Genomic DNA, 25,107 nt, shown 5'->3' on the forward strand with positions numbered 1-25,107 from the left:
GCCTCCCATTGTGGAGTTTCACAAAAGATAGAGGTGAGAGTGTGAGAAAGCAAGAGATGGAAGAAAAAGGAAAGTTATTTCTAATAACTTCTCTGGGGAGAAGGCAAGGTTTTATGTGAGAAAGAAAGTGAAGGCAAGAGATATTTCATAAATTCAGTGGCTAGAACGGGGGATGGTTCAAGCTTTTGTATGAGAGAGAGGGAGCGAGAGAGACGGGGAGGGAGGGAGCGAGAGAGACTGGGGACTCAATGGCAAGATTCATGGAGAGTGGAGTTACACTGACTGAAGAGCAGCTGAGACTTTGCTGTGATACTGGAGCAGTGCTGAGCACAGAGCGATGCACAACTGAACCTGAATACTTCTGACTCAGGCTGAGAAAAGCTTTAGAGCTTTAGCACGGCAAACCTCTGAATTTTCCTTCAAAGAAGAAATGGAAAGCTCTGTGATACATTTCAGTAGTTTTATCCACTCAACATAGAATATATAAAACTTCCACTCCACTGAAGAGTTACAAGCAAACTCAAGAAGCAGTGTTGAAAGTCTAATTCGGGTCTTCTGTAGGGAATGGTGACAAACTACTTGAAACTGGGACTCTGCAACCTTTTTTCTGGTGAAAGATGCCTGTAATGAAGGGCCTCCTTGCTCCACAAAATACCTTCTTGGACACCATTGCCAACCACTTTGATGGAACTCGTAAGTATTTTGGGGAGAGGGGATCACTTTGAATTAATACAGGTTTTTTAAAAGAATGCTGATAATGACATTTCTGATGAATATCCATGAATAGTACATCGATTAACCTGCAGACCAAGTATTTGGAATCTGCGACTGATATTGTTGGACAAGTCAAACTGCTAGTGCCCGCAGATTTTGATCAGTATGTGTTCTTCTTAAAATGTGGATTACTTATATTGAAAGAAATGGCACATAATACATTTATATATGAAACATGTTGCCTGCAAACGGTTTGGTATCAATTTTAAAGATGAAGCTTTCCCAGCTTGCGTTTAGGATTTTTGCCTTTGGCATTTCTGTAACCCAATTTAGGACTGTGACAGGCACTGATAAACACTGCTGTCAATCAATATGTCCAACAGTAGTGAGATCCCATTAAATATGTTGGAGCTGAAGAGCCACTTGTTGAGATGCCGTGTTACTTGTTAGAATATTTCCCTGTTGAGAATAATGTCAAGGTCTTTCTCAACAGCAAACAACAAAAAACAGTCAAATCAAATTATTCATGAGCAACATTAAAGTTGTAGAGCTAAAGTCTGGCATCTTTCTTTCAGTTTGAAATCTACCGAAAAAGAAGAAGAAAAAATATATATGAGCTTTTTAAAAAGTTACTGAAAAATCTACTGTTTATTCTAAGACCGACTCAGCACTGTGTTGCTAATTAAATAACTATGTGCAGCAGTTACAGAATGATGCTAATAACTGTGAAAACACTATTGGATTTAAACACTAGACTTTGCTGAATAATTAATCTGATTAAAGACCAGCTCTAATAAAACATATTACTTTTTAGCATTTAATTACAGCCATGAAAGTTTCAAATTAAAATGTAGCTTATGCATCAAGCACTTGAAATGATTTGATTTTTGCTCATTATGCGAAACTAATGCAATGTAAAGCTAATATTTACATGTGCTTGGATTAGTAAGAAAGCACAATTATTTTTCCAGTCTTGTGTAATCTAGCATCAGATGAAGAGGCAGATTAACCGTATCACTCCACACAATTTATAGCACATAGAATATTGTACTTTTTTTCTTCTTGTTCCTGGGTGATAAGTGGCTTTTCTTCCTGCTTGTTATGCTTTAGAAGCAAAGAAATTAAACAATATTTTCAAACTATAACACTTAATACACAGAAACAAAAATCTTATTACCTAGGCATATGGAGCAGATCCACCTGGTTACACCCACACAAACACATATGAACCATACCAGGCATGGAAAGTTACATCTTACATCAAGTATCCAAGCATGTCAGTTTTACTCTACATCAGATTTAGTGCAAAAAAAAAAAAAAGAAATACATCAACAAAATATATATATATTTTCAGAAAACAAGAAAAGTGGTGCACAGGTCAGACGTTACGTTTCTCTCGCCATTGAAAATTCTCCATCTGTTCTCTGAGGTTTTTTGCCCTCACCTTCACATCCGCAGAAAGCAGATATAGAATTGCATTTACACAGATCTGGGCAGCAAACAGTGCCTCTGTATGAGAGTCGTGCGTCGGTGGACTGATCAAGTCACTGAGTAGGATGTAAAAGGATCAACTGACAAGAGATGGCTTCAGCATAATGCCGCAGGAATCCAGGAATAGTCGAAAAATATGTGTTAATTGATTTGAAAGTGTTTCTATGAAAAACTGCTTTTGGATCACATACTGTGAGGGTGACTGAATATAGGCAGTATGATCCTGACATGAGAGGAGAGAGATTAATTTAGATGAATTACAGCATATGCAAGAGACAAAGAGCCAATCAAATATAATTTGAGGTGTGGTTCAGTCAACCTGTGAAAGCAGGAAAACTCTACTTTTTCACCTAGTCACTCACAAATTATACAGGGTACCTATGTTAATGGCCAATTTTAAAGCTTTCAGGATAATAGTCATTAGATATATGTGCATTGTAACCTGTAGAAACAAAAGGACTCTACCAAATATGTTTGTTTTTGTGCTGAAATTGCAGTTTCCTCCTCCCCACATGCTGATGTGGATAGTTAGGAATAATAAATGCATCTGAATCAACAAATGCTTGCATTTTAACAATGTTTTTGCAGTGATTCACATCATTTTGAGGTTTGATGACTGTCAGTGTTAACCATTGACCCACCTGCTATTCAAACCGTTTGTTTGTGAGGGGTGGCTAGTCAAAAGAAAGTCAGAGTAGCTTAAGACACTCAAAAAACGCCTTGTTACATAAAGTGGTTAAACTGTGGGCTTGCACCAGTATAAGATAAATTAAGGTTATCTGAACTGTAAATCATGCACAGCTAGTCCAATAATGCCCCAAAATACAAATGTGGTGCAGGAAATTATCGTAGCAGGTCCCCTTTGAGCAAGTGGGCTTAGTCAAATCTATTAAATGTGTTTTGTAGAAATCAGAGTGAGGGTACTGTTGCAACATTACCATTTTTTTCCTGCACAAATTGCCATGGCAACATAGGCGCAGGAAGATCTTAATTTAGCTTCTTATGGGATTAAGTGCACACACTTCAGGTAAAAAAAATAAAATAAAAAAAACTTCACTAATTGCACATGTGTTCTTCTGGAGGCAACACTTTGTTAGCACCCTTTAGTGATGCTGGCAATTATTTTGTGGTTGAAAAATCATTTCAAATACAATACCGTATGACAGCATGCATCTGAATAATCTGCTATTATCAGTCTCTGTTTACTTTCCAAGCTTTAGAGAGAACACAAAGCTTCAGCCTCATTATATCTGGCCGCAGTACAGGTGCTTGGTGTTGTCCTTGCAGCTATATCATCATTGGAGTGCTTTGCTACATAAGCAAACAAAGAACTTTTGGGGAATTAAATTTCCTCGCATCAAAGTGTGTTTGAATGAACAAATAAAAGATGACATGTCAGTGTACTCAGTCTAGTTGTCTAAATATTGATGGGTTGGACAACTGAAAGCACACTTCCATTAGTCATTGAATGATGAAGACATCTGGTTGTTGCGTCCCTTTACAATAGAGTCTAAGCTGCATGACCCCAAACCATTTATTTCTATATTTCAGTTTGTAACTTAAGGAACTTGGCAAGTTGGGTAAGCTATTCTATTTTCCACCATTTTAACAGGTGATACAGAAAAAAACAGCTATTCTTACACTGTTATTTAATTATTAATTATTTGGCAACAATGATAAGAGCTATTGTTGGTGGAGTAAAGATGTAATGTACAGTCTGTCAAGCAGAGTGGTGGCAGCATCTTACTGTGGGGCTGTTTTCCATTCACATTGTCAATGGACTGATTCTTATATAGTACTTTTCTGCGCTCCCAGAGCACTCAAAGCACTTTATACAGCATCCCTCATTCACAAAAACTTTAACCTAAACTTCATTCATAATTGTGCCAGCTTCATGCCAGGAAATCAATCAGTTTAAGTGAACTCAATTCTGCACAGTTTGGTCGAGATTTAATTGTACATTTTGGTTAACAAGATAAAACATTTTAGGAAATATTCATCAGTGCAATGATTGAAAATGTTTCAGAACCAGAGCCTCACTGAGGTCGTAGGACCAGCTGGCATCCGGCATATATTCTTGGACTTAATGCTCACCAGCAGCAAACTTCAAAGCTCTCTTTGATGTACACTAGATAACTGCCAACTTCAGGGTTCTGAGCTCAAACTACAAAGAATGATGCAGATAGGAGAAGTTACTTTTTGTGCTTTAAGAGAATTTGTATTAAAAAAATTATATTAAAAATATAATAATTGGCACATTTAAATGTTTTCTTTCAGAACTGCAGCTATGCAATTTGGTTACATCTATGCACTTACTCATTTAAAATTTCCTACTGTTCGGTTTGCCATTTCTGTTTCTCCAGCCACAGTAACTTTACCTGACCTTCGATCTTTTCATTTTCCTCACAGACTGTAACTTCCTCCTGGGAAATACTCAGGGGAGCTGTGGATACCCCATTGTCTACTGCTCCGATGGCTTTTGTGAGTTAACCGGCTTTGTTCGAACAGAGGTGATGCAGAAAACCTGCACGTGTCGTTTCCTTCACGGGGCTGAGACCAGTGAAAATGTGATTCAGCAGGTAGACAAAGCCCTGGAAGGCCAGCAGGAGTACCAAGGAGAAGTCTGTTTTTACAGGAAAAATGGTGAGAATCACAGTCACTCAGGGGCACAAACGAGAATGACTTGAGCTTGGCAACAAGAAAAAAATATTGTTATTTCATCAGTATTAGAGCTCTAATCATCATTTTGGTGAATTAATTGTCTGACAGGGTAATGTTTCTGTAATAACATTTTTAATACTCCCAGGAAATCCATTTCGGTGCCTCCTGGATATTGTACCAATTAAAAATGAGAAAGGTGAGGTTGTGCTGTTCCTGTTATCCTTCAAAGATGTCAGCGAATCACATGGAAAAAAACATCGCTGTACTCAAAGAGACGGTGAGGCCTGGCTGCTTGCGTTTCTTTAGTTTTTATGAAAAGCACCTTCTTTTTGTGTCATTTAATGTGCATTTTTGGCATAATTTATACACAGTTTTATTTAGTGCATATTATTTTCCTTACAGGAATGTTAGAGACTGCTCACCAGAGCAGAAAAAGTGGACAATCACACTTTTTTCAAAGTAGAAAGAGGGGGAGAACCATTCTACACCACTTGAACAGGCTGTTCACCAAGAGAAACAAGAAGAAGTTGCCTAATGTGAGAGCAAACCACTGGCTTAGAAATAAATACATAAAACTAAAGCACCCCTTTGCACTTTTACTAGCTAAACATTTACAACTCAACAACAAAGCGGTCCTTTGTTATGCTAATAATCAGGTAACCCTGAGTCAGGTGAGCTTTGCATTTAGTGCCAAGGTACATACTTTGTGTACCAGACAGGGGCAGTTGGCCCTATTCAAACAGCTGTGATGATGACGATGTGTCATACTTTTAGTGCCCTTCAGGAATTAAAGTACCTGTAAACAAAGTCCAGGCTACTTGAGATTTGCAGGCTTGTAAAATTAGCTTACTCTCTCCATCTGTGTCATCACTCTGCCACCAAGCAAGGAGCTGAGCAGTCATGATTTGAAGTCTAAAGCTGAATGACTTGTTATCTTTTCAGAGTGTGTTCCAGAAACCGTCCCTGCCCGAGTACAAGGTGGCAGCTGTGAAGAGGTCCCGCTTTATCCTGCTGCACTACAGCATGTTCAAGGCTCTGTGGGACTGGTTAATCCTTCTGGCAACTTTCTATGTCGCACTCACAGTGCCTTACAACGTCTGCTTTGTCAGCCATGATGAGAGCGGTGACCATCGGCCACTTGTCAGCCGCAGTACTATAGGCAGTGACATTGCTGTAGAGATGCTCTTCATTCTGGGTATAATATATTTGTATTTATTGAAAAAAAAATAAGGATGCAATAGTATAACCTTTAATATTTTTTTAAATAAAACTGAACTACTTCTAAACACCTTAAACAAATGAAAATGTTTTTCCAAGAGGTTCTGATCTTCTACATGTTACTTACATTATGAAGAGACAACAATGTTAAGTTTAAATGAAGAAACATATTCCCCAGTGCAGCTGCAGTAGTTTCCCTGGCAATGGCTAACACACGACTGCCTCCTACTTTTTCTCACCCACTCAGGCTGTCTTTGTTGCCCTAGGTTAGAAATCATAATTAGATTTCTCTCATGTCGTCCCATTTTTCCTCCGAAGAAAGTGCGATAGCACATGTGCCACGAGGCTCGCTGACTTCCTGTCTCTCAACAAGTTTGTCTGGGGACAGACACCATCACAAAATTAGCTCACCTGGTAACACGTTTTTCCTTTTTTCTTTTCTTTTTTTTCTCAGTTCAGTCTTACTGAAATGAAACAAACAGTCGCCTTTTCAGTGTACAAAAGAGAGTTGGGTATATTGCCAGGGAAACCTTGCATTAACTGCTTTGTGTTTCTTGTGCTGCAAATTCTATTTGTCCTTGCAACATGCAGCTTGATATGTTTCTTTGTTTAACATTGTTGATCTGCAACCCCCGCCCCTTACTCATAGAATCTGTGCAACTTTAATCAGCACTATAACTATGATTTAATTATTTGCTGAGGTAAGGTTTTGTATCTTAATATCCCACTGTCTTCTTGAGCTATATTGTTGTAATGTATATTATTTTATATATTAACTGCCCCAGCTATGACTCTAGTGAAATCTTGTTTTCTTTCTTCTGGTTTGTCATCTTTCTCTTTTGTTTTCAACTTTACTGTTCCTTTTCAGATATTCTCCTGAATTTCCGTACCACCTTTGTGAGTCAGTCAGGTCAGGTGGTGTATGACACCCGATCCATCTGCCTCCATTATTGCACTACCTGGTTCTTTGTAGATCTGATTGCAGCACTCCCCTTTGACCTTCTCTATGCTTTCAACATTACAGTGGTAAGACTTTTATTTCAGATATGTGAAAATCTAAAATGACCTTTGTTTTATACTTTCCAGTGTCTTTAAATGGACTAACTTTAAGCCTATAGTGAGTAATGCTATAGTGCGATTTCCCCCAGAGAAGAGAGTGGAGATGATTATCCTTCTACATTCATGCCCTTCACTGAGCATTCTTGTTAGTCTGCTTGCTTCGACACTAGTACTTCTCATGGATTAGTCTTAGTTTGCCAAAGGCAACCTCAGCTGACGCACAAAGTCATCTCCCTAACTGCATTTTTGTTTTGTCGGAAGTCCGCTGCAAACTCGCCAGCTATTACGCTGTTCTAACTTTGATAGTATTTGAGGGTACTAACAGAGAAGTGAGGACTTGTCACAAGTTAAACACACTCATACAGATCTTTGAATAGCAAAACTACTAAATAAACTAATCTGCATCTTTGATGTTGTACTTTTCCACTCCTTTTCCAGACTTCATTGGTGCACCTGTTGAAAACGGTCCGTCTGCTGCGTTTGCTACGGCTGTTACAAAAACTGGATCGATATTCTCAGTACAGCGCTGTGGTCCTGACCCTGCTCATGTCTGTGTTTGCATTGCTTGCTCATTGGATGGCTTGCGTCTGGTATATCATTGGACGCAAGGAGATAGAAAGCGGTGACCCTGTTACCTGGGACATAGGTGGGGACACTGCAGTTTTGTTTGAATAGTCCCACACAGTTAAAAGTATAATATTCTCCCTCACTCGTTTGCTTTACTGAGACAAATTAGGTGTCTTTTTTTTGGCAACATCGCCGTGTCAGTGCTGCACATCTCTGCTAATGCTTGAATGCTTCAGCATCATTTCATCCCCTAGCTTGTTTCCTCAGAGGAAGTGTAGGTCAAGAAATGATTGCATTATATCACCAGTAACACATTATGTCATTCTATATTTTATCATGTATTATATCACCTACGACAGCAGAAAAGTTCATCCATTAAAAAACAACAACAAAAAAATAAAACATTATTCTATCATTAGTTTAGTCACTCACATAATCCTACGTAACGTCTCACGTCTTCCACCAGGTTGGCTTCAGGAGCTGGGAAAACGTCTGGAGACGCCGTACATCAACAGCACCATGGGTGGTCCATCCTTACCTAGCGCCTACATTGCTTCTCTCTATTTCACCCTCAGCAGCCTTACAAGTGTTGGTTTTGGGAACGTGTGCGCCAATACAGATGCAGAGAAAATCTTCTCCATCTGTATTATGCTGATGGGAGGTGAGCTTAAAGGACATGGCAGGAAATTCCAACTATATGAAAAATGTTTCAACATTGTCCCCATATTTCTGTCTCTGTCACCTCCAGCCCTGATGCATGCAGTAGTCTTTGGCAACGTGACTGCCATCATCCAGCGCATGTACTCACGTCGCTCCCTCTACCACACCCGCATGAAGGATCTCAAGGACTTCATCCGTGTGCATCGGCTACCTCAACAGCTCAAGCAAAGGATGTTGGAGTACTTTCAGGCCACCTGGTCTGTCAACAATGGAATCAACACCAATGAGGTGGGTAAAGAATCACACTTTAGCTGTGTTCTCCTGGCTCTTTGTGCTTATGAAAAAATATTTGCTTGGACATAATAAGTTATTTTTCTGGCAGAATGCATCATTTTTAATATGTAGCTGAAGGGTCTGTGGGCTTCCTCAGGAAGAATATGTCTATTCTTTTTGGATATTGGTTATTCTACACTCAGAAATGCCATTCTTAAAATATGGGGCACCTCAGATTCTCTGGAGTCTTATTCCAGTTCTTTAAGTAGATAGTCCTTTTTTGCAAATAGAATTTCAGTATACCGCCAGAGCCTATCTAGGAGAAGTTCCTGTAATTACAAGGGTTGGAGCTGAAATAGAGAGAGCACTCATTAACACCCCCAACCATCAGTATCCTCAGATAATTAATTCAGTGTTGAAGGTAACAGAGAGAGCCACTGGTTTCTGAGAACATGCTGGCAGCATTGTCGTGTCTTTAAAAAGACAGTCTGTCCTTTTTTTATATGTTTAATTTAGAAGTTGTTAACCATACCATATGTGTAGGATTCTTAGTAGCACTACTGCACAGTCAAATACCTCTAAGCAATTGTCTAAAACAAAAAGATTGAAGTATTTTAAAAGGAGAGTACCTGGTGATTTTTGACTACAAGAGGAAGGACAGACTTTGCAGGAAACATGTAAATGCAGTACTGCAATATTCCAGTTTTATCAAGCCGAAATGTAGCAAGATGAGAAGGCAGTGGAGTTTTGTTTCTGTGAGAAGAATATCTGGGTGAACAATGAGCTGATAATTACAAGTACTTAAAAAAGAGGGTAATTTGTGTCTTGCAAAGCTCTATATGCATTTAAGTACCGAACAGTGGTTAACTATTAAATAGTGGTTCTTATTTTTATCGTGTCCTCGCTCTTAGCTGTTACATGACTTCCCAGATGAACTGCGAGCTGACATTACCATGCATCTGAATAAAGACATACTGCAGCTGCCTGTGTTTGAGCGAGCCAGCAGAGGGTGTCTGCGCTCCCTCTCCCTCCACATCAAAACTTCCTTCTGTGCACCAGGGGAATATCTTATCCGCCAAGGAGATGCCCTACAAGCTAATTACTTTGTGTGCTCCGGTTCCCTGGAGGTTCTGAAAGATGGCATGGTCCTAGCGATCCTGGGTCAGTGTGCACTAAGAATTTAAATGTTAATCTCATACAGATTTCTCTATATATTAGCTGTATAGTGTCATATTACACATACTATGTTTATGTGACAATCCCTACAGGCAAAGGCGACCTCATAGGGGCTGACCTACCAGAGCATGACAAGGTGATCAAGACCAATGCAGATGTGAAGGCGCTGACGTACTGCGACTTGCAGTACATCAGTGTCAGGGCTTTGAGGGAAGTCCTGGGGCTTTATCCAGAGTACAGCAGTCGGTTCAGCTTGGACATCCACCACAATCTCACCTACAACTTGAGAGAAGGCAGTGAAGCTGATGTAAGACATTTACTTTGAAGCAATGGAATAAAACTGAGAATGAGACACATTCAAATGCACCACAATTCAGAATATGGTGTACAAACATACCTATGCTATACGCGACACTTTACATGTTCAGTTTACAATGTGAGTGTAATGCTTTGTTCATTTTCACCTCCATACCTTTAGGGAGTAACACGGTTTCAGCTGACACCCAGGCAGTCTCAGGTATGTCTGCCTCATTAGGATGATTAATTTAGCCTTGACATGCTTGATACAGGCGTCAGCTAAATCTGTCTTAGCTTAAAGGATTAGTCAGCCTTGCATTGCATTTGAAAACTTAGAACTCTTGATAAATGTCATGTAGATATGAAAACACTTAAAATGCCTTTTTTTATAGCTGAGATAACAATGCTCCAGTTGCTGCTAGGTAACAGAGAGAAATGAAGCAAACAGCATACACTATATATGGTTTCTACACTCTAGTCATCAAGAAAAAACACTAAGCTTAATTAAAACTATCCTACAAGAGAAGTATTTCTGACACTATCAAGATCACTAGACTAAGAATTTTTGTAGCAAACAAATCTATTACCCAACCAAAAAGCATGCACAAATCTTTGCAATCAGCTTCATTGAGTTTTCCATCTGTTTTCTCCTCAGTTTATGGATCATAAACTACCCTATATCATTCAGGGAGCTGATGCAAAACACACAGACAACGTAAATTACTCTCAGCACCGGAGACTGCCTTTACTACAGAGTATGGGCAGCCCTGTCCATCAACCCTGCCTCAGCACGTTGCTAGGCGAGGAGCTCCGGCACATCAGCGCACTGCAGCTCTGCCGATTGCCTGCTCAGGGAAGCAGGGGTTGTAGTCCTTCCCCACAACCTTTTTTCAGTGAGGAGCTCTCTCCATCTCCTTTACCCAGTCTTACCAGTGACCTAGACTTGAACCATCGGCCTGCCAAACTCATGCCATCTGGTTCTTGTATTAGTCCTCTGAACCTCAGTCCCAGGTGACCTATTCATTCTCCTTTGGTCAAATATCAATAATCTGTTTGCATATATTTAAATGAATATAACACCCATTTGTCTTACTGTCAGGGTCGTGGATGGAATTGAGGATAATGATCACACATTTCAGTTTAATATGGAACAGAGCGAGGCAAAGACTAATGTTGCAGGTAAAGTGTCTGAAAACTGCATGATTAATGAGAAATTGTAAATATAAGCCTTTCTATTAAGGACTAGACATTAAATATAACCCAAAGTCGGGACAGATTAGATGAGTTTCTCACTTTTTAAAAAATAATCCTCTTTCAGATCGGTTACACGTCTGTAACCTGCTTCTTGAGACAGAAGAAATGAGACAGAGCGTCAGCAAACTGAGCAAAGAGGTATGTTCCCTTATTAGGCAAAAGCGCTGCTCCTTGAAATATGCCCAAATGTGTTTTGTGAGGACACAGTAACCTTTACCTTTGAACAAGAAAATCTAATCAGTTACAGCTTGAATTCATATCAACTTAACATGATAACAGTTACTAATAAACAGTTAACAGTTTTGAATAAAAAGTCAATTTTTCTCACTCTTTCAGGTAATTAACTTAAACCAAGATGTTTCCAACCTTGCCAAGGAACTCCATGACATAATGCATTTTCTGCATTCTCATATGACAATGCTCCACAATAACTCTCCAGCTTCCACATGTTCATGTGGCACTCAGGTGCTCCCCAACCCAAGTGTGACAACGTGTAGCCACTGGCAACCGGATGTCCCTTTAAATATCTCCACTGGGTTACCAACTGTTCATGAAATGATTAGCCATCCTGCTAGAAATACATGGCACTCCAGTGGAATACCCTCCCAGTGCACAAGTTCCGCCTTGCTGTACTCGTCAAGCACAATGCCATCCTGTTCACACCTGGGCTGCTCTGACAGAGACACAACTCAAAGGCTTCAGTGCTTCTCTAGCCCTTTCCAAACACCCAGAACATCTCCAGGCTCTCCCTACATGACCTTCTCTCATGCCCATGGAGGTCCATCCCTCCTGGGCATCAGTTCTGCCTTCAGTGGCTACCCATTAAGTTGTCAGGCCTCACACATGGTTAGTAGTGCACAAATCCACACAATAAGCAGCACCCACTCCTTATGTTCTACGGTAAACTGTGGCTACTCCCAGCCACCCCTAAGTGTTCAAACCAACTCGGATTCTTTACATAATCAGACCAAATCCCAGACACCTATCCATTTATCCACCACTCCTTCAGCCCAACCACAGTATCACACTGCCTTCAGCTCTTTGACGCCATCAAGAGCCCACACTTTGATATACACAGGATACGAGGACCAGCGAGGTACTGTCGAAGGCTCCAGACAGAATGATCCAGTAGGATCCAGTCCTGTCCACCAAACACAGGACCTGGCAAGTTCTCTGATGGAGCAAGTACCAAACATGGACTGCAAAGCTTCACTGTATAAAGAGAGGACAGAGACCATGGAGTCTCATTCCACAGGGGACAGCATTCTTGATATGAAAGAAAGGCCACACTGATGACATCCCTATCTGGTTATGCTATCAGTGAGTAAATAACAAAGCTGATGTAATGTTTAGAGTACCTTACCAAGAAATCTGGTGTGAAGTTTGAAATTAATAAATTGTTATTTAGCCAAATTCTCAATCAACTATTGGAATCCAACTGCCACTACAGAATAAACCTTTTTTTCCACTGATGGTTCTTGTGTTTTTATCTGGCATTAATAATGTTTGTGAATTCTGGTTGAGATTAAGGCATGGTCTGCATATATCATAGCTGAAGCAATCTTATTTTCAAGCCATACACTCTCACTCAAGCATTCAATGCAAAATTGTTTGACTAGTTATTCATTTTATTTGTTTATTTATTTTTTTCTATCAAGTGAATTGTCACTGCTGTATTCATCCACAAAATGTTTCCAGGGTTGACTTAGAAGCCACAAGTGGATGGGCAGCACCCCTGAGTGGTGATATGTCGTTACTACAACAAACACAAGACTGACATTTCGTCACACTGAGCTCAAAATAACTGATCTGAGTCAGATATGGCCTTTTGGAGCCACAACCAAGCTTTTGACCTGTAGAATGATGTAAAATATTCCTGAAACATGTTAATCATATTTGACCAATCTTGGTCCAACCAACCTGGCATATAGCAATGACATTTTCTACAGACTGCTGAAAAACCTTGATATTGTTATTCATTGGTAGTATCATGGCAGATATATTTATGTCCATGTGACTCTTTAGCATTTAACAACAATTCTGAAATTAATAATATACTGAGGGGCATCATGTAAGATTTTGTGTCATTAGTCCAAGCAAAGAAGGCCATTCTTTCACTATTAATTAATCTTTTGTTTTGAACATGTAAAGATGCAAGAAGAGATAGTGAAAGTTGGTGAGTTTAACAATGAACAGTGCCCATTAGTGGTGAAGAAAAATGAGTAGGCAGGTTAGAGTGGGTGGAAATGAGTGACAGGTGATTTGTGACAGAAGGATAGCAACAAAAGTGAAAGGAAACATTTACAAGATGTTAGTGTTTGGAGATGGTGGCACTTACAAAAAGGCATGAGGTTGAGCTGGGGGTGGCAGAACTGAAGATGCAAAGATATTCATTGGGTTGTAACCAGGATGGACAAAATTAGAAATGAGTATATCAGAAGGACAGCTTAGATTAAGTGGCTTGGATACAAAGTTAAAGAGGCAAGGATGTTTTGGACATATATAGAAGAGGATAGTGGATATACTGGGCAAACACTGAGCTGCCAGGCAGGAGGAGAAAATGAAGCCCACAGGAGAAGATTCATGTAGTGAAGAAAGATATGCAGAGGATTAGTGTGACAGAGGAGGATGCTAGGGATAGGGTGATGTGGCGGCAGATGATGTGGCGACCCCTAAATGAAGAAGCCAAAGGAAGATGAAAATCATACATACAGTTCGACATTGGAGACATCACAAGGATCATTAAAAATATTAGTAAAAATTTAAAAAGGATCCTTCTTTATGAAAGCAGCTTCCAAGCTTATCCCAAGCTTATTAAAAATATTACGCTAAACAAAATTTGTTACAAATTTTCACGCCATTTGAAAAGCACAAGTTTTATTGTCAGTGTACATAATTTTCATAAACACCATATCATTATATTATAATTATATTCAAATTAACATCATTTAAGATGTTATTTATGACTAGATATTATAAAACCTTGATAAAAATGCCGTGCTGCGGACTGGAGGGTCTAGCGTAACCCGCTGTCCTCATTGGTCAGAAAGCCACTGACAAAAAGTGGGAGGTTCCCGGAAAAATTGCTAACCGGAAGGGAAGGCCGGAGCCCAAGAAGAAGAAGAAGAAGACAGCTGCTGCCGATGAGACCAGCGAAGGAAGAAAAAGTAATGTAAGTAAAACAACTTGAAATTAAGAGTCATGTTGGTGAAGAGCAATACTGAACGTGTGTTGGATTATTTTGTCGACAAACTGTTTACTATAGTTTGATCTATTTTGTTATTATTATTTTTTTCTGCTTAGCATATCAGCCAAGTCCGGGCTCAACCGAAATGCCTTATCAGAGTGGATCGAGGGGAGCTACGAGCTGCCCTGTGGGACAAACATTCTAAATATTGAAAAAAATATTAATGCCACGGCAGAGCCCTGAGGTTGCTTAGAAAAATATGACATCGTTTCATGCCAGCAAGTGGACGCAATAAGAAGTCCCGGAGTTTCTCAAACGTCAGACGGCTGACGACACAGGGCCGAGAAAAGGAAAGTTGTCTAATGACGCTTTCGACTTTTGGCCATAGCTGCTAACACAGCTAATGCTATCAGAAGTCAAGTTTCCTTGCCAAGAACATAGCCTTTGTTTTCTTTGTCAGTTTAGGCTAGCAAATGGGTGCTATTGCCAAGTAAGCAACAAGGTTGATTCTTTCACGTTGTGTAGTCAGCGTTAATTTTGTTAGCCAAGTGCTTAGTGGAACTCACAAGTTACAGTTGTGTCGTCTACGTTAATGATAGCGGTTCCTTATCGCACCTAAATGTAACGTACCGTTTTAGCCAAGACAGGTGCATTGTTGTTTGATAGTTATTTTATCGATTGTTTTGAAGCAAGCCTTACCTTTACAGTTTAAGTTGCCTTATCATTGTGCTTAACCCGGCGTCGACCGAGCAAAACTTCTCACTTACTTTGAAATATTAGTTGTAGATTAACTAACTTAATATGTTACGTTCCTGCCACCGGTTAAGTGTTTAATAACTGGTTTTATGTGCGAGGTCTAGGCTCAGTCGAGGCACATCACAGTCGTCTTATGTTCTCTAAATTAGATGTACTATCAAGGCAGCTGTAATCTCTTTTCACAATCTTGTGCTTTTTATTATCAGTTGCATTTGTGCATCACATAGTGTGACAGAGTAAATGTGCGTACATAGTCTCTTGCTTACCTCTGAAGTTGTATTTATGGCAGTGCCTTCTCATCATTAAAATGTCATTACTGCTGACTTTGTGGTGTAACATCCGCATATTGCATCGTTGGGGTTGTTATGTGCCTGCACGTGTGTCTTCTTGCATTTAACAGCAAATACTTTTTTTGTATGCTGTGTATCTTCACAGTGTATGTTTATGGCTTAATAAGGGGAACGGAGCTTGGCCTTTGAGACAAAGATGTGATTTACAGTTGCTTGCCTGAGCTCTCATGTTTATGGCATGTGGACCTTGTCCTTCTTAAACAGCCACTCTTTTTGACAACCCAGCCCTAAAATAAAGGAGGACTGCAAATTAGTTGAACACTAGTATGGATAACATTTGGGTGCTATGTTTTGGCATTGCCTTTAAAGTTGTAAGTTGTTGTAGTTAAACGGACAGCTGGATCTACTAAGTGTCACTCAATCAACTAGACTCCATTTTTGAGTAAATCTGTGTAAAGGATCAAATATCAAATCCCATTATTTAACAATTCACTTAAAATCATTTGAAGTCATAAAGGGGACAAAGTCTGTTTTAAACAATTTGATGAGATAAAAGGTCTCAGTTTGGGATCCATCTGACCATCCATACAGATATGATTGTATTTTTCATTTCAGTTAGATTTTAAGAGAGCTTTCTTTTTTCTTATTGCTATAATTTTGGTAGGTAAAGATCTGACCTCTGGCTAATGCTGATTTTAGGCTTAGTGACTAAGGTTTTCACTCATTCATCACAATAGGGGGGGAAAGTGCCAGTGATGCTCGTGATGAGTGTGGTGTTTGCTTTTCCTGTATTGTGTCCACACATTCCCATCTAAAATCACAATGCCAAAGCTATTCTTTGTTTTTAACCCCCCCAAACTGTAAAAGAACCTATCTTGGATTCAGAGCATTTCCTGTTTCTTTCGAGTTCCCAAGTATGGCGCTGCTTTTCAATCTTTGTTTACAACCTAGGACAAACTATTACCTTTGGCGGCAATAGATAGGCCTTTAATATATGCTCATGTGTCCATGCAAATTTGGACACAGCCATCTGTACAAGCAGATGAGATTATAATCAAAAGACAAAAGTATGGTCATGCAGCCCCTCATCAGATACCATTTTTGCACGACCCCACCCTTCAAATAAAGTGAACTGCACATGTCTCTGCTTGCCTTCTTAATTACAGTGTTTTGGTGGCAGGTTGTTAATCTAGTTTATAAATTGAATGTGAAAGTGATTTTCTTTTATTAAAATCTAGTCTGAAGATCATACTGTCCAAGCAAACCAAAATTTATTAATTACAAAATGTCATTTTTAATTGTGTGACCAGGAATGGAGGATTAATCCTGTTATTTTCCTTCTGCAAATATGGTCTTCTGAGAAATGGTGTTAGGGTGTTAGGTGACACCTTGTTTTCTGCATAAGAAGAGCCTCGATGATGCACTAGTACAACAATACAAAATCTTCAAATCTAGCAGTCACAAAAACACTTGTAAACTGGTCATAGCAGCTGGTAACCTGATCTTTCTGCTTAATTTTTCAGTATAACTAATGTTTAACGATACCTAGAGTTTGTTCACGGAGCAAAAGCAATTAAAAAAATGTTTTCATTACTTCTTTGACTGTTTAAACGTATTTCATTTGTGCATGCATTCTCCAATTTAGATTGCAATAAACCGCAATCACTAAGTTCTTGGATATTATGCCAGCAGCAGAACATACAAGGGGGCCACAATAAATATTTCACAGCCTCTCCCTCTCGTCTGTTGCTTTTTCCTGCCTTTTCTCCTCCCCCTCTGACCTATGTCCCACTGTCTCTCGTTCCCTGACCCACTTCCCTGTGGAGGTTTGCAGTACCCATTAGGGATGCCATCACAGCATCCGTCAGATGCTGCTTAAGATGTGCGAAGGTCTCTATCAGTGTAACAAGGAGTCTCTGATTGCAAGCCTGTCAGCTGCTTCCAGCTCTGATGTTACTGTTGTGGCTCTCAGTCATTACTAAATCATCAATCCGGCAGCTAGGCTTTGTGGATAGAATTTGATTTTTAGTACTTTGTTTTCCCATTTATATATCCTCTTTTTATTAAAAAAAACAAACTCCGTCATGGTCCTTGGTTGAAGATAAATTTTTGCTACCAAAAGATGCCTAACTTGTGTGTGTTTTATTTACGAATGCAGTGCTTTTGTCATCATCAAAAGTTGAAATACAGTATTAAATATTAAATACTATTAATAGTAGAAAATAATTTTCTTAAGGAATGTTGGTTGAATAGTTCTTAATTTCCCAGTATCATGGGAGAGTACCAGTACAGTTTATCTATTACTATATAGCTTATTTCGAAGAACAGAAGAATTAAGTTAATTCTTCTGTTTTAAAAAGGAAAAAAGAAAAAAGAAACAACTCATTCGCCTAGTGAGGAATGTTAATCTTATGAATACAGACTGACTTTTCCAACTCTGCTCTGCTATAAAGGATTTCCTTTCACTGTTAGGCTGTGAAAGAGAGCCGATCTACTAGTTAAGGAGCCCAGCGTAAACTTTAGTGTACTGCTAGAGATATCTACTGTACATGTATACAGCTGTAATCCCATGTAAGAGTTAACTGACTTTAATGCTTTAATGAAATTGTACCATAACACATGTAATGCCTGTGTCTTATGGCCATCGTTTCTGTTTGCGTAACAGGAAACTGTAAAGGAACTGGTGTATTTTTTTTTTTTTTTAAATAGCTCCTTATATCTCCAAATGCTAAATTAAACCAGTTTCTCCAAAAACATAATGGAAATGTGTGGGAGACAAGTTAGTCTGTTGAATGACTGTAGCATGGGTGATTCACTGTCAAATAAAACATGCCATTTCTTAATATTTCATTGACAAAGCCATGATCAGTCACATGCTAAAGATTAAGCATAGCTCAGAAACAGGCGGGGTGGAGCTGGCACAACCAAATCATTAGCCATGATGCTGCCTCTTGAATTTCCCTCATTCTTGAGATATCCCCCTGTCTTTAAGGAAGAGTCCTCATACGTGGCTTGATTGTTCATTATGCTTCTGTGTTCAGCTATTCCTGTGATCAAGCTGAGACTATCCCAGGTTTTAATGTGCTCAGCAGTAAAATGTCTTCTGCAATCTTCACTTCCTGCTTTGAGCTGAGTTGTGTTTCCTGTCTTTTGACCAAGCAGAAGCTGGCTGACCTCATGTGTATCACCCAGCTGACATGCACGCACGCACACACACACACACACACACACACACACACACAGGCAGGGTTTCACATGCTAACAGCAGACGAAATGAAAGGAACAAATTGGTGGTGTCCTGTTCACACCTAAGCTACAGATTTTATTTTGTACCAAATTAAACTAACCACAACCCCCCCCCCCCCTTTTTTTTTAAAGGTTTCTTTTTATTGTTCTTACAGCCATATAGTCCTTGCAAAACAAAATTTGGCCAATAGCCACTGTTGGCATTCTTTTGTGGTTAATGCTTAACTTTTAATGAGTTTATCTTCTTTTCTATATAGATAACAGCCACAAATATATTAATGATGCATGACTATATCTTTGAACTGTGGCTATTTTTGAAATCACAGGAACACTTTGAATTGTATTACATTTATATTTGTGTATTAGGCAAGTTGCTTTAACTGGTAGTTAAGCCAAAAAATTAAGCAAAAGTAAGAATTTCATCCTGTAATGCATGCTTCAGCCATTTAAATGTTTAATAACCTAACCTGTGAGAGCAAGTTGGAGGACACAATTTGAAATCAGACTAAGTGCTCTCCTTCGGCTCTTGTTTATAGTAAATAAAGTTAGGTTATAAACTCTGTGGATGTTTTGAGTAGAAATCTGTTTTGTTTGGAGTAGAGCTTAACTAAATTTGTTGTGTTTTGCAGCTCCCACTGGTGAGGCCTCCTCTTCTTCCAGTAAATCTGCCAACCAATCTAAACTTTCCTACATCCAGCTTAACATCATCAGCTCCCCTATAGTAAGCCCAAGCCTGAAGTCAGCCATACACCCTCTTCCCCCAGCTCCTCCTTCTTTCTCCCAATTTTCAACACTGCAATATGGCAGGGCGAGGTGGACCAGCACGGACCAACGGCACCGCAGCAAGCAGCAAGATTTGCCAGTTTAAGCTAGTGCTGTTGGGAGAGTCGGCAGTGGGCAAGTCCAGCCTGGTGCTGCGCTTTGTCAAAGGCCAGTTCCATGAGTACCAGGAGAGCACCATCGGAGGTGAGGGGGGTTTTTTTGTTTGTTTTTTTCCTTGCTTGATTTCCACAATTGTCTATTTTATTATTCTTTGACTTTCTGCTTTACTTACAAACATATGTAGCATCAAAGCTATATATGTCTTGTGTGTATGTGCAGGTAAGCAGACTCTTAGTGTATGTGTGAAATTGTTCATCTACAATATAAAAGTAGACTTTACAAATAATTTCAAAACATTTAAAACACAATCATAAACAAATGTTTTTATTTTTCTTCTGACTCTTAAAAAGTTTTAAACTTAGGCGCTCAAGCAGAAAAACATGTCCTCGCTAGTTCAGAGAACTGCTTGCCTGCAGCTCTTAATCTTTTCCGTTACTAGAGTCTACGCAGGAAGAGTCGTGTAACCAGTTCTTTGCAGCTAAAATGAGCCACCAAACTCCTCACATGTATATTTGATGATATTAAAATATATTTGAGGTGATGGCTAAATATGTTTTTCTCTACACTATGGAATCTTCTGCCTGAACAAAATCATTGGTCCAGCTGGACAAACAATCACTGAGTTTAGTTATTAATATATTTACTCTCCTACTAGAATTCCAGTGCTGAATACTCAATACTGTACAGAAATAAGAAATTGGTAAAGTAAACAAACTAATGCATGTATTTGTAAGCACGTAATGGAGACTGAAAACCGATTAATGACTTTAAAAATGAAATTAATTGATAACAATTTTTTGACAAATACAATGTAAGGAGGTGTGCAAAGTATCTGTATTTGTTTCCTGGGTTGCAGCCATGCACATGCTTCTCAATGTTGGGTTTATATGGAGTTTCTTTACAGTTGTAAAAACTGTTAAGTATGTTGTGATTAGCAAGCCCAAAAAGATCTTTCTATATAATACAAAGGCATGGCAAAAAACATTCTTACCTTAATGACAAAGTTTGAGTTCAGTGAAAGTGAGGGGAAGCTTCTTCTTCAGTTCTTCATCTACCTCATCTCACCTATCTCAATATTATTGCTGCAACATTTATTACACCACCTCTCTGCTCATGTCTGGATCCAATATTTATGTATTATTGCAGTTTCTCACTTTTAATTAAAGTTGTTTGTATTGCAATTCTGTATCAGGTGAAAGCCAAAAGTAAACTGTGTTAAATCAGTGCTGAACATTTGGTTCATTCGTTCTGTCTTTTCTTTTGGTTGTTTTTCCTTTTGCTTTGTGTAGAACCAACTTTCCCCATGTTTCCTGTATCAGGTTGCTTCTGAGTAATGTGGCTGTAGGATGTAATGACAGGAAGCTCAGTGCTTACACTCGCCAAAAGACTTGAAACGAGTCAGCATTTTTAATTTTTTTTCCCGAACTTGTGGTTGGTCAGCAGCATGCCTAGTCAAAGATTACAAAGCTTTAAAGTATGTGCTATGTGAATGCTCTGTTTTCTCTGTCTTGTGACAGTTAGCTAATTAAATGGAGCTTTGCCTCTGTTCATAAACCGTAGCATGTTGTATGTACCTCGTAGCTTCTTTTGTTTTTTCTTTTTGTTGTTTTTCTGCTTTATAGATTTATCTCAATAGCTGGCATGTCCTCTGGAGTCTGAATTTATCAGCAAGTTTTAAACTTCTTTTCATTCAATGACTGATTTCCCTCATTATATTAATTATATTGTGATTACAAAACCAAGTTTAAATATGTAAGACTTTTCTGCTTTCTCTAAACCCCCTCTTTGTCAAATATTGAATAATTTCTTTCTACTTCCTTTCCAGCTGCCTTCCTCACACAGACGGTATGTTTGGATGATACAACAGTTAAGTTTGAAATCTGGGACACTGCTGGACAAGAACGGTATCACAGCTTGGCACCCATGTACTACAGAGGAGCCCAGGCTGCCATCGTGGTCTATGATATCACCAACACAGTAAGTAACATGCACTGTGACAGGACTGTGGACAGTCAAAAGTCGTATGTCATTTGTTTGCTGACCCTTGTCTTCCAGCTTGGGTTGATAATTGCTTAACAGCAATCAGACCTTTGGCCTTGTTTTTTTTTTTTTCAGTCAAATGTAAAATGAAAAACCTGCAGTAGTGATTTAAATTTTAAAAGCACAGCGTTATGCAATGATGCACATTAGACTTTTTTCTTTTCATTTTTTAAAGGATACATTCACACGTGCAAAGAACTGGGTGAAGGAGCTCCAGCGACAAGCCAGCCCGAATATTGTAATTGCAATTGCAGGAAACAAAGCAGACCTGGCCAACAAGAGAGCTGTAGATTTCCAGGTAATGAGGAAGTTCTGAAATCAATTGCTGAAGCTCGTGAAAGCTTCTGAAATTATTTAACAGACGATTGTGAATTCATACTGCTTGCATTTTTCTTTTTTTAGGAAGCACAAGCATATGCAGATGACAACAGTTTGCTCTTCATGGAAACCTCAGCTAAGACTGCAATGAATGTCAATGAGATTTTTATGGCTATAGGTAAGTGTTAGACAGGGATAATAGCTTATTAAGTATTGAAGTGGAAAATAAATCAGCAACCATCCTGATGATGGGAATTCTTAAAGTCTGGATTAAGTAATCATTTTCTTACAATGATGTGAAGAAATGATGATAAATGTCAAGAATGCAAGGTGGCAAACTTTAGACTTCATTTTTATGCACTGCTCAGTCCATCGGCCAAAATAATCATTTCATACAAGGAAGAAAAAGGGGGATTGCCAGAAATCAAAACATACTGCATAAGACCACTGATGGTCATTTCTCATGTAAATGTTTAATTGAATTGCTGAAGATTGTAAAATGTGAATTTGCTGATTTTCTTCAGTTTGCATTACACTAAATTGGATAACGTTGGTGTTTGGACTGTTCAGAGGAAAAAAAGGCTTTTTGCTATTGAGATATTGACACCAAAAATAGATTAGGATATTTTCCTCTGTCCTACAGTGCTATTTATAAATCTAGACTTGTTTGTGAGAGTTGCACAGTTCTGGAGATGTTGTCAGCATCTATGCCTTCTCATAATAACTAATAAATGATAATTATTATTATTATTATTGAACCAGATGGCATTTGACTTGTTGTGGGCAAAGTAGAAAAAATAACCCTTTGAATGCATCGTCTGGTTTAGAAATGATACCCCCCACACACAGAGACACTTGTGTACAAAGACCTTAAAGAAACCCTCTAAACCATGGTGTGGGCCTTCTGTTAGTATCGGCCAACTAAATGAAATGCTCACTGACAAGAGACGCCTTTTAATATTTACATCCTGTTACAAGTGTAAGCCTCTCATGGGTAAACAGGTGCCTAGTTCTACAGTCTGGCACCTTTCATGCTTTGCAGGTGTAGTTCAGTAAAAGAAACTGACGCTGCAGGTCGCATTTTCATGTCATTACCAGAAAAATTCTATCTGGAAAAATAGCCCTACATGTTCCTTTTAAGTTATTAAAAAAAATCTTATTACTAATGAAAATAGCAGGTTGTTGGACGCTTACTGTCATGTTATTATAGTACAGGAATTAAGTCTTTGTACTTTGTACCACAAAACAGCCAAGAAGCTTCCGAAAAACGAGCCTCAGGGTGCAGCAGGCGCCGGCGGACGAACCAGAGGTGGCGTGGACCTGCAGGAAGCTGCACCACAGGGCAGAAGTGGCCAGTGCTGCGGGGGCGGCAACTAGCACAATGAATCGGCTGATGCAACCAATCTAAAGCTTCGATCAACCCGACCAGAAATTAGCCAGCTGTCAAACGATGTCCCATTGGTCAAACCAAACCACGGTCAGACCAACCACCCTATGAGCAACACGGCACCAATTAACTGTTTGGCAAATGAATCCACTGGCCAGTAAACTGCCAGACTCCACTGATGGTTTAAACTGGCGAACCAAGCAACAGATCAAGAAATCAACTTATTCGTAGAGAATCATGTTTCATGCCAATCCATGACCTCTCGATTGATGATGGACCCTTGATGTCATCTTGGGGGGGAAAACGCATCCCATTCATGGAAGAAGGAAAAAGCAAAGCTCAGTCATTACCAGTGGCACTTACTAGCGCCACTCATTTTTGTTTCTGTATTTGTGTAAAGGATTTCAAAAAGTAATGCAACCAGAAGGAGTATAAGAAGACTCACTAGCCCTACCCTTTCTATTCTGCCCTCTTTCTTTCCCGTGCACCATAAATTTCTGAAGTTTTTCCCGTCTTGGTCTTGAGACACAGTTAAAACTCAAATAGAGGTGCATGCAGCATCCTTCACTTTTCTGTCTTGTCCCTGGTCAGATTTTGGAAAAGGGTTTCTACCAGGAGAAGAGGAATGGAAACATATTTCCATCTTGATGGAGCTGTGTAGATTGAAATAAATCATTATTATTTTTCTGTTTCCTTTTGACACAAGCTGGTCAATATGATTTTAAAGCCTAGTCTTTAGGTTTTACAATCATCCAACCATGTTATTAAACAATAAACAGTAAATAGTACTTTAATAACATTGTCACACGTGTAATTTTTAGCATTAATGAAATGTCTTTGAATCATCGGTGTAAAATGGCAAATGCATAAAGCAAGATTTGTTTTTGTGACCAAAATCACAATTGTGTACTGAAAACATATGACTGTATTTGTATCTGACTTTTCAAGTTTATAATCAAACAGTAGTTCTTGTCAAAACATTATCTTCCCAATCTCTACATGATGTTTTGTCAACCTTAATTATGTTGTGATTTTTCTTTTTTGTTTGTTTGTTTTTTTTCTATGTCTTAATTTTTTCTCTCTGAAGATCTATGGTATTAAATGCACTGGTTCTGTCTCATCATTTTGGTGAATTTAGATGTTATCCTCAGCTTCCTTTTTCTTTTCTCTCTCCTTATTTGTATTCTGCACATCAGGGAGGGATTGCTTTTCAACACTGTTGTCGTCATCCTGTTATGGCATCAAAGACTAGCACAACAGAACTTGCACGGCAGTCGCTGCTGTTAGGTGAGGGGGAGGGAGGAGGACGCTGGGTTGTGGGCGGAGGAAGAGGAGGAAGGAAAATGTAATTTTATGAATAAACAAGGGTAAGGTTATGTTTCTTTGTATGCCTGTTTAATCATTTTGTCCTATCACACTGGATTTTTAAAAATATATCTACATCAGCTTCTGCTAGTAATGACAGCTATGAGTTGTACTGTTGTGGCTGAGTACATTTTAATAGAATATTTGAAGCAACACTTGTAGATGATTTTATCCCACTGCCTGACGAGAGTTTAAAAGGCATGTATTATCTGTAGCTGGTTACAAATTGGCTTTGGCCTTACTTTTACTAACTCTCTATATTTCCA

At 39.0% G+C, this 25,107-nt stretch overlaps 2 protein-coding genes across 2 annotated transcripts; both read left to right on the forward strand.

Moving 5' to 3' along the window:
• Nucleotides 1-267: 267 nt before the first annotated feature.
• kcnh4a (potassium voltage-gated channel, subfamily H (eag-related), member 4a) lies at nt 268-12,833 on the forward strand. Its single transcript, XM_005468849.4, has 16 exons — nt 268-693; nt 4,615-4,848; nt 5,012-5,143; nt 5,269-5,402; nt 5,809-6,061; nt 6,953-7,110; nt 7,582-7,789; nt 8,177-8,371; nt 8,459-8,658; nt 9,555-9,804; nt 9,912-10,126; nt 10,298-10,336; nt 10,772-11,127; nt 11,216-11,295; nt 11,435-11,508; nt 11,707-12,833. Exons 1-16 carry the CDS (start codon nt 618-620, stop codon nt 12,661-12,663), a joined length of 3,561 nt encoding a protein of 1,186 aa, XP_005468906.1. The 5' UTR covers nt 268-617; the 3' UTR covers nt 12,664-12,833.
• Nucleotides 12,834-14,402: 1,569 nt separating this feature from the next.
• On the forward strand, nt 14,403-24,599 carry rab5c (RAB5C, member RAS oncogene family). Its single transcript, XM_003442032.5, has 6 exons — nt 14,403-14,542; nt 19,479-19,815; nt 21,557-21,708; nt 21,947-22,069; nt 22,174-22,267; nt 23,339-24,599. Exons 2-6 carry the CDS (start codon nt 19,650-19,652, stop codon nt 23,464-23,466), a joined length of 663 nt encoding a protein of 220 aa, XP_003442080.1. The 5' UTR covers nt 14,403-14,542; nt 19,479-19,649; the 3' UTR covers nt 23,467-24,599.
• The last annotated feature ends 508 nt before the right edge of the window (nt 24,600-25,107 follow it).

Source organism: Oreochromis niloticus, linkage group LG4, assembly GCF_001858045.2.
Source record: "Oreochromis niloticus isolate F11D_XX linkage group LG4, O_niloticus_UMD_NMBU, whole genome shotgun sequence".
In the NCBI taxonomy this organism is placed as follows: Eukaryota; Metazoa; Chordata; class Actinopteri; order Cichliformes; family Cichlidae; genus Oreochromis; species Oreochromis niloticus.